The sequence below is a fragment of the Bacillus rossius genome, chromosome 12 (genome assembly GCF_032445375.1).
Source record: "Bacillus rossius redtenbacheri isolate Brsri chromosome 12, Brsri_v3, whole genome shotgun sequence".
NCBI lineage: Eukaryota > Metazoa > Arthropoda > Insecta > Phasmatodea > Bacillidae > Bacillus > Bacillus rossius.
In genome coordinates, this window is record NC_086339.1 from 9,558,995 (window position 1) to 9,575,228 (window position 16,234).

Sequence of the window (16,234 nt, forward strand, 5' to 3'; positions counted from 1 at the left end):
TACTTCTGACGTTTTGCATGACATACAACCATGATGAATTATGAATCAAAATATACTTAACCCTACATTTAAATTTTTCATTCAACTTCTACTGACCATACTGAAATGACATACTGTTTACAAACAAATAACAATACATGCAGTGGAGTTTAAAGAGCAGAATGTGCTATTGGCTTAATATACACGTGTCATAGACAATTTGATAACATAATACAAGAAAGCAATTTGAATTTTCTTAAAAACTAAAAATAATTTTAAAAAATTGTTGCAGACAACAACGTGAACTTAATATATCTAAAATACAAATTACATCTAAATTTTAAAACATAAGCAGTTCACTAAACTTAATTTTCAATGACGTTTTACACAGCAATTTATTAATATTTGTAAACATAGTCAAAATGTCAAAAATAAAATATAAATAAATTGTCTTACCCGCTCATCTTCTTAGTCCTACTACTTCGCGCGTAGTTGACTATCAAAATTATCATACTACTTCTATCTCTGTTCCCGTAAGCAAATAAACCTTTACTTTGACTTCTGCATCGTCCAAGGAAGCTCGCATTGTTTTTAAATATATATTATGTAAATACAATGCTTGTGGTTTGGTTGTGTTTCTTGCAAAATCGAATACACCTACACTTCCCACACGCACTTCAAAACAAAAATAATCATACCCAATTTATTCACACACAAATTTCAATGAGTACCTGACTAACCATAGCTCCCCTCCACAGTCATATAACCCTAAAATTATGTTGAATGAGCTGCACAAAAGAATCTTGCAATTGGTCGATAATACGTCACGTGGCCAAGTTGACTAAACCAAATCGTTCCGATAGGTTGCTACAGAAGCAACTATTCTCAGAAGGGGAGTTCCGTAGTGAAATAAGGTCTGAGCCAATATCCCAATGTTTCCACGTTTTCGCGTACTTTAAAAGAGCATTATTCGTTCCTTGCTGTTTCAGTAGATTAATAGTTTTGGTAATATTTTTTCCCAAAATCCGTATAATGACGTCACAGTATTGTTTTGCCCCCGTGATACATTCATGATCTTTGATTTCCGAAATCGTCTATGTTACTACTAATACAAACATAAACGTTTAACCGTAAACTACCATATTGGATTCAACCATTTGTATACCAAACAGACATTTTTTTTTGTAGTTTATTTCATTCTTTTTCGAAGGAACCATACGTTATTAAGTTATCAAATGGTAAAATAGTGACAATGAATTAATTTAAAAAAAAATTAAAACCTTAAGAATTCACAGTTTTTAAACTATTGATGTTATTCACGTTATTCACTATTAACTCCAAGTAATCCATACTTTAGATAACTCACATTATCAGTTTTAAAAAGATAAAAATTCCTTTCGATAGTAAAAACGTTCATTTAAATCTTGTAAATCTGATACTACTCTTGCATTCAATGAATATATTCGTGTAAAAAACCTCATGTAAGACTTCAGAACTGTGTATGTAAGATTATCTCTCTTTCTTATTCTCTACAGTCAAAGTGGTTTACAAATGGCCAGCTCCTGTAATTTAATTTTGTTGTGAGTAATCAGAGTAAAAAAAAAACTGCGACCCCTCTTCCACGGGGCTAACAAGAATTTCCAGATCACTGACACTCACATTAAACAATTCAGTTATGAGGCGGATAACACGGCTCGTGTATTGTGTTTCGTCTAGATTTTTTTTCTTATCTTCACTTCAAAGCCTACTTTTGGCATATTGTATTTTTAGTCATTTATTTTCTTTGCTTATAATTATTGAACCGGTCTTAATTGCTTGTCAAAACTATTGTCATTTTTAATAAAAAATATGTTTGGAAATTTTCATATATTTTTTTAATAGAGTAGGGGTGCCATCAACCCAGGGACGGCATACCGGAAGTGTACGAGAAGTGTGTGCGTGGGTGTGCCACCCTGTGCCGGGACTCATGCCAGGATTACGGTTTTTTTTTATGCGTGAGTGGCGCGCTCTGTGCTGTGCGCAGCGCCCTAGTGTGGAGCAGATCGTCGGAGCCGCATGAGAGTCTGCTTCATGATGCTGGGTGGTGTGCACACATTGGAGAGTGGGGCGCTAAACTCCTTCGTGAGCCGAAACATCTAGTGTAGAGAGACTGCACAGTCGCCAGAGTGACGAGCACCGCCTCTGGCTGCAAACCTCAACTGCCAAAATAAGATCCACCTAGTATTTTGGCCTCAATAGGGACGGAACAGCTTCCTAAATTTGGGTGTTTTATGGAAGAAATGTCTTTCCAGTTTGCTAGTGTCAAGGCATAAACCAAACTATATTTGAAGAGACACTTTTTGGTTTTAGGGGGGTGGGGGGGGGGGGGTGTAAATATTACATAACAATTTTGCCAGTTTTTCAAGGCTTCATTTTAGTTTTGGAACTGGTTTTAAAGTGTGACTTCTATTATGTTTGCGCGCATCTCCAACATGAGACATTTTTATGACAAGCAGTGTGCTGGAGAATGCGTCCACTATAATCAAGCCTCACACATTGAATTGCAAGCACGGCGCACGATTTCAGTGTAATTCCTGCTTTATCCACCTGTATGGTAGAGTAACAGGCTCTCTAAATTAGGCCTGCACTACTATAAAATTTGCGAAAATCAGTTTTGACATTTCATACACATTATTGCAAGTTAACTACCAACTGGTTGCTTCAGTTTTAGTTCCGGACCTATCTGCACAAATCATTTAAGTTTTGGAGCCATCTTCAATAAACTTGCCATTGCATTCTTTTCGTTCACGAGTCGTACAGAGACGCACACTGGAGATCAGTGATAGATTGATGGCACACCCACATGATAGACTTAACAGAGACTGTAAATTTAGTAGGTAGCTAGTTTAGTATTAATTTTTGTAGTTTTAAGATTATGGACACGTATGTGTAAAGGTTTTGCTCTTCTACTAAATACATTAATAAATTCATTAAGAAGTCAAAACAGATTATTGCACTATGAATGGTTTTAACTTTGTCCTCTGTTATTGTTTGTCCCCCTATTCACTTTGCAGTTTACTACAATTTTTTTAAATTTAAATGGATTTAACATTTTGGATGTTAGTTATGTTTTTGTGTTGCACCCCCTTAAAGGAAGGGAAAGGGAAGGTGGCTGCATACGTGTTAATTTAATTTAATTGAATTAAGGTTTTTAACAGACCTACACATTCTGCATTCTGGTTTCAGTGACAAAACAAGCGTGTGGCTAGCCTGTATTCTCTTCTTCCTCCCATGGACTGAGATCAGTGGCGGATCCAGGATTTTGGTTTGGGAGGGGCTTGACCCAGCTGAGGCTAGGCTTTATCAAGGCAAACACTATAACAATAGTGGACTCAGATGCTTTTGGAGGGGGCTTGAGCCCCTTAGCCCCCCCTCTGGATCCGCTACTGACTGAGATGTAGTGTGGGGAAAAAAAAATTACCTTGGTACAAAAATTCAGTTTATTTTCTGGCTGCGCAGCTGCCCCAGGTTGATAAAATTTTGGACAGGTGGGGAGGAGAGCTTATCTCTTTCAAATAAACAAGTTTCTAATACTTATCACATGCGAGAACCTCCAAAAAAAAGTGTGTACATTCTCATACTGAGGGCTCTTTTAGTGATGATATCATGGGATCTATCTCCCTAAAATAATACCTATAGATTTCATTGCAGTAAGAATGCTGTAGTTGATATGCATAAAGACTAATGTACAATTATTAAATGACAAGAGCATGGTAAAATGTATATCATATTGTGGGAGAGGAAGCTGATGCTTAAAGAGAAAAAAATAAAGTTAAGTGGTTAACATTGTGATATAGAGTTATCTGGGACCTCTGATACAATGTAACTTTTAGTCTTTAGATATTTTTTTTTAAGAGTATAGTTTGAAAAACTGTACATTAAGTAATAGGGTAGAAAAAATTATTTCCCTCCGGGTTCTTAGTATTTCTTGATGGCTCCAGGGGCCAACATGGTACATCCACACAAAATATCCTAATATTTAGATACATTTCAGAACTGAAATAATACACTGCCAAAAAAAAATTATGATTCTAATCTTTACAAAGAAAAAACAATAGTAAATAATAAACATTTTCTGTTCAGTTTCCAGACCCAGAAAAAAATTTAAAATATTCTGTATTCCATTCATTTAGAAAAAAAAAACAATTAATGGGATGAACACTCGCTTCAAACAAAAAGGAACAAAACACAATGAACATTTTCAAATGAAAGAATACTTCCTGAGCGGTGGTGCGAGCAAATACAAGCTAAGAGATGCTGAACCACTTTTTACGGTTGCTTGTTGTTTCCTTCCAGCAGGTAAAATAGGATACAGCATGTTTAAGCTGCATACAACCAGTGACTTTACAACAGCACCTCATACGTAAGATCAATTCATCCTCACTTAACTGACAAATATTTGGCTTACGTGGTGGTTTATTGCAGTGTGTAAGTAAATAAATTTGAAATTTAAGTCCTATCAATGCAGGTATTAAAAAAATTAAAATAAATTTTTAATTTCTAAGTATGGTCATTTTATTACAGTTTCATCCCCAAATTGTGAAATTTTGATAAATCATAATTGACTAGCTAAAAGAAGAACAATTAATCCCTAGGTTTTAATAATTAATATCTTTTTTTTTTAAAGAAATAAAAAAAATTTATGATCAAAAATGTGTAAATTTACTTTTTTATTTTCCCTGAACTTTCAACACCGGTTGTGAAACCAAAATTATTAAGTAAAACAAATTGTTACCAACACATCACACCATTGGCATACGAGAAGCAAAACTGACAAACTTAAATGACCTCCAATTAAATTTTATTGATCACTTGGTCACAAACAGTCAGGAATTTAAAAAAAAAAAAAAAAAAAAAAAAAGGAACAGCAAGAATTTAATAAATAGTATGTATTTTAAGGAAATATGTACATTCAAATACATTCTTTAAAACAGCAATATCATCTTCGGAGCAAAATCGTAGCACTGGAGAAACATTGAGGAGAACCCTCTCTCGATCCGGTCCACGGTTGCAAGAAAATGACGTGGACGCAGGAACGAAGGGCGGCGACGGGCTCGGCCGTCACGCGGCGGCGGCGCGGGGGGGAGGGGGGAAGCCGGCGACGGGGAACCTGGCCAGGTGGTCGCGCAGCACGGACGGGAACACGGCCATCACCCGGAAGCACTCCCCCATCTGGTCCGGGTCCACCATCATGCGGTAGCCGGCCAGCAGACCTTCCCGCTGCTCCGGCCGGCACGAGCCCAGCAGCACCTGTGGCAGAGAGCACCCAGCATGCACTGCGGCAACGGCTCCACTCGCCGCCGTTCTACAGTCCCGTTCCGCACAGAGGGAAGTACTTCGGCAGTCCTGCTGTGCGTGATGGCGTAGACAGCTCGCTTGCACATGGAGGCAACAGAGTTTACATTTTCATGAAGAAAAATGCAGATTTCAAGCAATGACATTATCATGAACTGAGATGGGATGAAAAATAGGTTAACAGAATGAAAGAAACGAGCGATTGTTTCCATAATGGTAATGGTATCAATAAAGAATTATTGGCAACATTCTTTTTTTTTTTTAAAAGAAATTTCTTTGGTGAAAGTCAACAATGTTGTGACTTGTTACAGCTGATAGTATTTATTAACAATCTGTTTAGAAAATTTAAAATAAAACAGAAAATGCAAAGAAAACTATCGTGATAAATTTACAGGAATTCGTAGTCTCCAAATACTTGTACCAACAATAAAATTTAAACTAAATAACATATAGGTAGGGGCAATGGAAAAAGATAAATAAAAATGGTCAGTTTCATTGAATAAAACGAGTTATTTAGGTGCAAAATTTCGGTAAAAAATGATTGTTTCGTAAAAAAAATATATATAGATTTTGTCATAATTTTACGCGTACATACATAATTATTTCATGAAAATTCGTGTTTTAAAATGTCAAAATTGATCAAGAACAATGGTTTTGAATACAATTATGACACCTTACCGTTACATTTGGCATTCTGAGTTTGTGTTGCTACAGATTAAAATTCTCATGATTATACACATTTATAAATTAAGTCAGAATCTGATCTGAAACATATGCTTATTTCGCACTATCAAAGTAATACGGCCACATGTCAAAAGTAGTAAATTTTCAGGAGAGCATTTTAAAAGTTTAAAAAATGTTATTTAATATTTACCCTTATATAAGATAAAAGTTGACCCAAATATATTATATTATATTATATTATAATATATTTGGGGCAACTTTTATCGTATATAAGGGTAAATATTAAATAACATTGTTTAAACTTTTAAAAAGCTCTCCTGAAAAGTTACTACTTTTGACATGTGGCCGTATTACTTTGACAGTGCGATTTGGGTGCTCTGGGTTTATCGGCTACTGTGGACAATGCTGTTTGTCCCGGGAGTGGACCGCAGACAGGCGGACGAAGGCGGTCACCTGCAGCCGGGTGTGGATGCCCATGCGCTCCAGGAAGGAGGCCTGGGAGACGGGCCCCAGCATCAGTGAGTCCCCCGCGCAGCCCCGCAGGTACGAGAAGTCCACGTCGACGGTGAGGTCCGCGGTGCCGGGCGCCACCAGCGGGTCGCATTGCCGGTGCCGCCTGAACGCCTGCAGACCACCGCGCCACCCCCGCGTGTCCTCATTTCAGAAATGAAATGTTACATTGACAAAAAAAATTTTATGTTTCTAATTTTTACAAAGAAAAACTAAAGTAAATAATAAACATTTTCTGTTCAGTTTCCAGACCCAGAAATTTTTTTTTAAATATTCTGGATTCCATTCATTTAGAAAAAAAAAACAATGAATGGGATGAACGCTCGCTTCAAACAAAAAGAAACAAAACACAAAGAACATTTTCTAATGAAAGAATACTTTCTGAGCGGTGGTGCGAGCAGGTACAAGCCAAGAGATGCTGAACCACTTTTTACGGTTGCTTGTTGTTTCCTTCCAGCAGGTAAAATAGGATACAGCATGTTTAAGCTGCATACAACCAGTGACTTTACAACAGCACCTCATACGTAAGATCAATGCATCCTCACTTAACTGACAAATATTTGGCTTACGTGGTGGTTTATTGCAGTGTGTAAGTAAATAAATATGAAATTTAAGTCCTATCAATGCAGGTATTAAAAAAATTAAAATAAATTTTTAAGTTCTGAGTACGGTCATTTTATGACAGTTTCATCCCCAAATTGTGAAACTTTGACAAATCATAATTGACTAGCTAAAATAAGAAATATTAATCCCTAGGTTTTAATAATAATTTATTTTTTTTAAAGAAATAAAAAATTTTATAATCAAAAATTAGTACATTTATTTTTTTTATTTTCCCTGAACTATATTATCCTGGGCTGGCAAGATTTTACTGCACACTCAAACCTCTGTTACACAGACATGTCCGCTTGTCTGGGATGTTCGTACGAAACCAGTAAAAAACTCTACTACGGGTACGGAGACTCCAACCAGTTGTCTAGAGTGGCATCTTGCGTCTCTTTTAAAGTGGGTGTTCATACTTTAAGAAGTACTAAAACAATTTAGCAACAAATACAGAAATTATAATGAGAAGCCTTCATAGATAACCTCATAAAACTATAAAATTCTGTTTGCTGACGGTTTTACTCACTGATGCATATATCCTCGCAAAAATATTGGCATCACAATTTTTTTTTATTTAAGCTTGCAAAAGTAGAAACAATTAGTGGTGCGCCAAGCTTCGGAAATGCGAAGTCAAATTGAAGATTACTATTCTTCGACTTGAAAAATTAAAAAAATTTAAAATGTTTGAAATCTACAAAGTTTTTTATAGAGAAAAATACGTTAAAAACTGTATTTAACACTATTGTTTGGGCCCCAAATAACATATGCAGTGTTGGGCTGCCTTTTTACCAGGATGCATACCAATCATGTCGTTATAAACGGATTAGAACTGTCAGCACATTTCTCAGGTAGATGACACACATCCGCAGCCAGATGTAATTTCCCCCTCCCTACGGCCTTGCGTCTGCCATGGAGACATTTAAGTGACAGCTACTGCAATTATATTCTCTCACCTAACAAAAAAAAAAGTAAACTCATGGTGCAAGGAGGAAAAAAATGACATCAGTGCTATGCACACAAGAACTTTAGGGTTATATTCATGTGTGAGGTTTTTATTTCCAACTACATTCAGTGTTATAAACTGGGAGAAAACCAATGCAAGTGGTGTTAAATAAAGGTATTAATTTGTACCAATTTTTTCCATTACTTAAGGATAAATTTTTGTCATGAGATTTCAGAAATTTAATTTGAAGGAGCAATTTAAATGATAGCTTCGCTGAAAGCCGTTGGTTCGGCTCAAATTCCAAAGGTTGTGGGTTCGACCCTGACTTCCCACCCTGGCAGTGGCGGAAGTCGGGGAGATCCAGACCCATCTCAATTGTACATACCATCCCCATTCCAGACTCTCAAACTTGTCGGTCAGGAACAAGTATTTTCATGCTGGCCAACACTCAAAGCTCAAATAAGTATACAATTATTTTATTTTAACGGGGCACCTCGCGCACGGAATACAACCTTACATGGTAACGTTACCGCCCACCCCTCAGAAAAGAGCTGTGCACGGCTGAGCCAGAAGTACCGCCGAGCGACGACACTCACCCTGAAGGTGTCCGTCTTGGTGCCGTCGTGGCCGTAGTCGACCACGAGGGCCAGCCCGCCGTCCCGGCGGAGTCTCTGGGCGAGGTGCTGCACCAGCACGCAGCTCTCGGGGCTCACCTCCAGGTGTGCACGCCTCTCCCCTGGCTGCGGGCACACACGTCCACCCTCCAGTCTCCCTCTCCGGCACGTAGCAAACCAACCAGCTCTGACGACCCAACGCCACGTCCAGATCAGGATCATTAGCAGGACCGGAAAATTAGCTGTTTCAATGCAACTTGTTTAAAACTTAATAATTACATTTTTCTAAAAATGTGAAAATTAAATGTCCATAAAAACACAAATAACACTATATTTCAGTGTTGTACAAATTAACATTTTATTTATGACTTTCTAGTTAAAAAATTTAAAAAACAACTAATGCTGATTTTACTTGAAAACTAAGTACATAGGTAGTCCAATACGCCAGCAAACTTTTAAGTCGCAGGTTCAATTTTGTAGTACTTCACAAATAAAATGAATTAGCAATTGGGTTGGGCTGGCATTTTGAAGTTTTCTTGAGTGCACGCAACTTGGATGCATCACAGACACCTGGCAATATCTAAACATGCTGGTTACCAAACCTAGGCGTGTAATGTTTGGGGGATCTCCAAGCAACTGCAGTACTGCTGTGGTTTACTTCATGCTCCCGCTAAAGCAAATTGCAGGAGTGTACAGCTTGTTTTGTTTCCATCGTATTAGTCAAATATACACCTTTCATCAATGAGACAAGAAAAGATGATGGACGTGTTGTGTTAGTGTATGAACAGAAATTCTGAAAAATCTCAAGTAACAAACAAACGTTAAAAAATTTAATCATACATGTGCAAGTGTCCAAGACAAACTGCCAAGTAAGAACTAACGGTGATTGAGATACCTGAACGTTTCAATACAAAGTTATTTATAGTTGTGAAAAGATAAATTACATACAACAAATATGAAAAATTTCAAAAAAATATTTAGCACGTTAAGTGGCATTTTATAAGTAAAGGATATTTTATAAATTATTGACATTTTTATGTAATTTAGCTTGAAAAAAAAAAATTATTTAGTAAAATAGCTAAAATGCATTTATGTTGGGAATAATCAAGGAAAATAGCATTTAAAAAGTAAACTGGAAGAAGAAAAAATCATCTGTAGCAAAATGCTAACTTTCCCAGCCTTCCAAGTCATTATAAACGATGAGAGGTGACGTGAGGAGAATGGAACACTCGAGGGAACGAGCGGGTGGGGTGAACAGGAGCGCCGTGAATGAAACCCCCACTTGGTCCGACCCTGACAGGGATGCCACCCACCTTGATGAACAGCTTGCACGCGGGAGTCTCAGAGCGGGACAGCACGAAGCGGAACCGCCCCGGCGCCCCGCCGGGATCCACGTCCACCAGCACCTCGCGCCAGCCCTCGTCCGTCTTCTGGGGCATTGCGGGAACAAGCATGCACCAAGCTCACACACATGGGCGTCTCCAGCTCAGAACAGAAAGATGAGCATTTTTCAGAATGCGACGGAAGGGAAACGTTTTCACAATTCAACCTCTTCCGTGGGGGAGGAGTGTCCATGGTATCGTATTATAATAAACAATACAAAAGAGAAAGAAACCTTATTTATTAAAAAAAAAGGGGGTTGTCTGTAAAGTCTGTTTACGGACAATAATTTTACGTGATAACGTCATAAGAAAACATTGATGAAAAATTGCATACGTACTTATTAATTTTCAAATATTATTTACAGTTTTTGCAAATTTAATTTAAATAATTTGTTTAAATATAATCACAAACAATTAGTTAAACAGCCCGCCTTAACCTGTTTGATATTATAGAAGATTTTCTCGCACGGTGGTTGGCCGATTCTTGCACGCTCGGCTCAGGCGGAATGTGACAATTTTTCGTGCGTGCAGCCGGCGTTCATCGATTTATAAAATGTTATCACGTCAAAAAAAAATTAAAAAATAGTTTGAGGATTAGTTACAAATTTTCTTTAACTATAGGGCTTGCTCCTTGTAATATTATTTTTTCCACTTCGGATGGAGAGGGGACAGATCCTTCCCCCACTCCTCATGCTGCAAACATGCTTATACAAGCTGTCATGTAACAGGCTCCTATTTCTATAGCTTGCTATGTATGGTCATGGTCAAACTGCGAAGGCTACATCATAATTTCATAATACTAAATCAATTTTTTTACAAATACTGATTCCAATAAACACAATAAAATCATACCTGACTGTGATTCAAGTGACATAAAATGTTTTCATAACAATTTCAATACAGATTTTAATTTATTATTTTCAAATGTAATAAAACTTTACACAAAAAAAGATTGATCATACACATGGTCACAATATGACACCTAACTGATTTATATAAATCAGACAAGACAATTTGAACCTATTCTTACAAACAAACTGCCGGCCATTTTGTTGCCAAAAACAGTAGATGAACAAAAAATTAAATCATTTGTCTTATAATTATGGGATTATGGTCCAAAAGTTAAGTGAATGATGAAGAATTCACAACCACAAAAAAAAAACAGCAAAATAATACGACCTTGTAAAACTGCAATTGCAACAGTGAGTGTACGGTGTAGTCTGAATTTGTCCATCACGCAGGTCAGTAAATTTATCACATGTGAAAAAAAAAAAATAATAATAATAATTTTATTGGTAATGCTCATGAGGCTACACAAAATTCTTACTTTAGTACAGTGCAATATTTTGATACTTTAAATAGTCCTGCATGCTTCTGTAGTAATAAAAACTGTAATAATTCCACAACTGGTTGCCAAATCTCGTAGATATTCATCCTCACATGCGGGATTCAAAACACATCAGCTGGTCTTATAATCTGTATGTCGCTCATGCAAATTATGTAGTCATTAATTTCGGGAAGCAAGCTTTGGTAATAAGATAAAAATGTTGGGAGGCAAAACCTAAACACATATTCAACTATAATTAGAGCCACGGAATTTTCGCACTTTCATTTAGTCACAAGCTAGAATGAAAACCTCCACACTGTCACACCATGTTCACGATTGGACCGCAGTTATCTGGACACGCCCCTCTACGACCCTGAGCCAACGATGTCCAGCTAGGAGAGAAGTAAGCGAATCAGGTAGTGCCAAATAACAAGGATAAAAATGTTCTTGCTAAGAAATCAACCAATGGGAAAGGAAACATGGGTCGAGCACACCTATAACTTTGAATTCTATCCTGAGGCCAGAGGAATCCGCGAAATTTCCGGGACTCTAACTATAATGTAGGTAATCCCCCCCAACACGGAGATGTAGAGAATGGTGAGGGGGTCCCCCTTGCCTGCAGCTTGTGGGCGGGCAGCGCGTCGAAGAACTCGTGCGCCACGACACAGGAGAAGCGGCGGGGCACGTCCCGCAGGGCGCGGTGCCAGCGCACGGGGGTGCCGTCTGGCGCGGTGCCCTCCCGGTAGTGCGGGGCCTCGCCGGGTGCCGCCCGGCTGTCCCCGGGGCACAGGAGCTCCGCCTGCAGGTCGCTCAGGCGGGGGGACACCTCCACCAGGTGCAGGGCCGGTCGTTCCCCACGCCCCCCCTCGCCGCCGGCGCCCAGCCGCGCAAACACCTGCACGCACCACGCCCTAGCTCTGGCTCGAACCTGGCACTGCAGTTGCACCAGTCTGACAGATGGCTGACAATGTGCCAAGTAGTGTATCCACATTGTCATTTACAATACATACTCACATTGCAGTTACAACAATTTCACAATTAGCTAAACCTTCCATTTTATCGTATTACCAATTTTTATTAAAAATAAACCTCTAGTGCAGTTCTCAAAGTGTACGCTAGGTTACTGTAACAGATAGTGGATATAAGTACCAATCCTTTTTTTAACACATCATAATGTGTTATCTGAACAACTCTACAGGTTTTACTCGAAAAATGATTTAGTTCAGTACAGCGCTATAGTTGTTCTTTAATGTTTTTAAACAACCCTATTTCTCAGAAATAAGTATATTTGTCTCTGCCTCAAAAAGTTTAAGAACCACAACTCTAGTGCATCAAATTCCCTAACAGAGGATAAATATTTATGTCACTAAATAATAAAACACACAATCTTATCCATCTTTAAAAAAAAATTTGTTGTGATACCTCTTTAAGCTAGGTTGTTTTTCAATTTCTCGTTTGTGTTGATAGCAAAGAGTTGTCTGGTATTAGTAAGTCTACAGCATATTTGCTCCAGTACTTTACTAACACAGTCTAACATAAGTGAGCAAATAGATAAAAAGACAAAACAAACAAACAACAAAGTTACATTGATATAAGAAGCACAATGGGTTAAACAACAGGAGGCATGAGAAACTCTGTATATACTTTAAAAGTATATATTTAGCGCATAATCAACTACGGTAGAACCACGCTACCTCTCTTGGTTCTTTTAAAAGCATGAAAAAGTTCATGCATTGATGGCTGACCACCAATTACTACTATCCAAAACACAAGAGATATGGTGATGCTACATGAATCTACTATGTGTTTTGTTTATTACGTCACAATATTCTGGTCTCAAGAGGCGCGGTGGGAAACGTGACGGACCTTGCTGTGGCTTGTGGGTTTTCTCATGGCGCTCCCGTTTCCACCACCAACTCATTCCTTTACTGCTCCATACACCATTTCATCTCATCTCACATCACGCATTCTTCAGGCCGGAGCGACAGGTCTGTTCCTCGGGCAGAGCAGCCGAGTGTCAGCCCCATTCCATTCAGGTAGACCCTGCCTTTTAATTTTCATTCAGCTGTACAAATTATAAATTTTCTCTAAAGCCCCTGTCAAAAAGTGACACTTGTTTGGAAATGAGTGTAACCAAGGGCCCAACAACAAGGGGGGGGGGGGGGGGGGGAAAGGGTATTTTTCCCCCCCTCTGAAACCTTGAAGTGGGGGCAAACGGGGGCAAAGAAAGTGCTGTGTAATCAATTTTTAGATGATAAAATTGCTTAAATAGCACCATTTTCCACCTTGAAATACTAATTTACCCGGGGGAGGACCCCCGGACCCCCCGCTTCAATAGGGGGCGTCGATGATTCTTTATAGAAAGGTATATTGGCCCCCCCCCCCTTTGGAAATTTAGTTGTTGCGCCCCTGAGTGTAACAGTGTTTACTTAGACTAAATCTGACATGTACACCACAGTGTCAGACCGTAGCGACAAGAAAGAGGGGGAAATGCTCATCACCCGCAGGATGTCGTGTGCGAGGGAACCGCGGCCGGGCCCCAACTCCACCAGCTGCATCGGACGGGGAGCTCCCACCTTCTGCCACTCGCTGTACAGCCACACTCCCACCATCTGCGACACACCACACACACCACCGTACTGAACCAGCTCAGCGTCCGTGGCAGGCGACGTCACCAGCATTCCCGAAGACCGCAGACACCTGCTGTCCCAGATGGGATCACTTGGAACACACATGTACATCCAGATCTGTTTCTTCAGAAATAAGTAGTTCCCGCCCCGCACTGAAGTGCCCGAGCGGGGCGAAGCGGCCTCACTTGCCTCTCCAAACATCTGGCTGAGCTCCGGGGAGGTGACGAAGTCGCCACGCTCCCCGATCATGTCGCCGTGCATGTAGTAGCCCGACGCGGGGCTGGTCAGCACCTCCTTCATGTACTCGGCCACGGTGATGGGGCCGACGGTGCGGATCTTTGCCTGCAGGTGGCGCGCCAGAGGGGTGACCTCGCCCTCCGCGGGGCCGGCCTGCCGACCGCAGCGTCTGTAGACTCCCGCACAAGCCCCACACTGCCCGTGCTTCACCCCCAACTTCCCACCACACTGTTCATCCTAGGGTGCAACAGTTACGGTCACTGAGCTGACAACAGCACACTAGCATCCCAGTAGGGCACTGCAGGGGGTTTCATATTTTACTATGGCTTAACATCTCGCAGCGTGGTCATTAGAGGAAGGCGAACACAACTCAGACTCAGAGTATTGGGAAGAATATAAATCCATCTACTGTTTAACAAATTTAATTAAAAGCTCTAATGTTTTTAAAATTTTTTTAATATTTTGAGTGGTTCTTATTAGTACATTATATACCTTATATTTTATACAATAGTATTTGTATTTATATTTAATATAGTGATGTATTTACAGAAAAAATATATATATAGTTAATTAATAAAATACTTAGTCAAACCTAAAAATTATTATTATTATTATTATTATTATTATTATTATTATTATTATTATTATTATTAATGTCTAGCATTCAACTTATATAAGTTAATTTGTTTTGTTTATATTTATTTTTTAATACTTTATATATTTTTTTCCCTTTTTTTTTATTGTATGTAATATTTATTTCTATTTATATAGATGATACAGAATGTTTGCAAATTGTGGGGCATAAATTTAATTGGTGGCAGAAAAAGCATTCCTTCCTCCAACCTATTTAACTATCTTCTATCCTTGTTAAGAACTCAAGTCTCCCTCTTTCTTGTCGCCCTCATTTCTTCCGGAGCTTTTCGCCCGTGATCTCTCCGCCCCTTATACCCACCTCTGGGCATCCTCGTATCTAGCTGTCCCCAGCCCCCTTCTCCCTTTATCACCTTATACATAGTGACTAACCTCCCCACCCCAACTCTTTAATCATCTCCGACGGACTATTCATTTCACTCTCCTCCACATACTCATCACCCACCTAGCTGCTCTATGCTGCACTTTCTCCAGCTCCCTTACCTCAGTCACTAGGTAGGGATCCAGATCACAGCCACATACTCCATCATTGACCTGACCAACGTGGAGTTTACATTTTCCCTTACCCTCCTCCCTGTTCCTTGTAGGGTCCTTCTAAGCAGCCCCAGCACCCTCTTACTCTTACCATCTGCTGAACCTGTTTTGTCTATCCCAGGTTATTTCGCAGGATCACCCCCAGGTACTTATACTTTATCTCCAGCACCTGCCAACTATAAACATCCCTCCTTACCTTCTCCTTCCTCAAGAATCTAAACACCTTCGACTTTCCTACAGTCAGTGACAGCCAATTCATGCCTGTCCATCATTCTAGCTTGATCAGATCCCCCTTCAGGTTTCCCCCTACCTCATAAACCTCAAAATCGTCTGCAAACTCTCTCATCCTAATCAAGGGATCCACTATTATTAAATTTTCAGATCATACTCCCTCTCACAGCCATCCGGGTTCGAACCCGACAGGCCCGTTTCCCCAAATAATTTATTCCAACAATGAACCATTCTCGTCTCATCATCCCTTTTTTTCTCTTGATTACTGCAATGTTGAAGGTACGTTAAACCATTCATTTATTGATCCACGCTACTTTAAAATCATGGTTATGATTAATATTTCTAACCTAAGATTTGGCTACAACTAATCAATACTATACCATTATGAACCATGGGTTCCAATTTAATTAATTTTAGTATGGGGGCTGAACACTTCATATTAAATTAAATAGTAAGTGATGGCAGTAACAGAACAGTAACTAAGAAAACATTGTATACAAATATTATTAATTTTAAATGACTCTGAGAACGCAAAGAGAAAGAGAGAGAGAGACTACACTACCGTATGTATTAAG

At 39.2% G+C, this 16,234-nt stretch overlaps 2 protein-coding genes across 7 annotated transcripts in view; both read right to left on the reverse strand.

The window, feature by feature from the left end:
- LOC134537490 (putative transcription factor capicua) overlaps positions 1-1,021 on the reverse strand; it is a 49,293-nt gene extending 48,272 nt beyond the window's left edge. For all 4 annotated transcript variants that reach the window (XM_063377982.1, XM_063377984.1, XM_063377983.1 and 1 more), the window contains exon 1: positions 436-1,021. The gene's annotated coding sequence lies outside the window, so the exon portion shown is untranslated. The remainder of the gene's footprint in view (positions 1-435) is intronic.
- Positions 1,022-4,904: 3,883 nt separating this feature from the next.
- LOC134537495 (protein arginine methyltransferase NDUFAF7, mitochondrial) lies at positions 4,905-16,180 on the reverse strand. 3 transcript variants are annotated; one of them, XM_063377991.1, is made up of 8 exons: positions 16,040-16,180; positions 14,196-14,419; positions 13,878-13,988; positions 11,993-12,271; positions 9,981-10,097; positions 8,650-8,793; positions 6,451-6,621; positions 4,905-5,268 (listed from the first exon to the last, which is right to left on the reverse strand). In XM_063377991.1, the coding sequence occupies exons 1-8, from the start codon at positions 16,095-16,097 to the stop codon at positions 5,080-5,082; spliced, it is 1,293 nt and encodes a 430-aa protein (XP_063234061.1). In that variant the 5' UTR covers positions 16,098-16,180; the 3' UTR covers positions 4,905-5,079. The 3 variants fall into 3 exon arrangements, with proteins under 3 accessions (XP_063234061.1, XP_063234060.1, XP_063234062.1); XM_063377990.1 differs by having other exon boundaries at positions 14,196-14,480; XM_063377992.1 differs by having other exon boundaries at positions 4,906-5,268; positions 14,196-14,412.
- Positions 16,181-16,234: the final 54 nt, after the last annotated feature.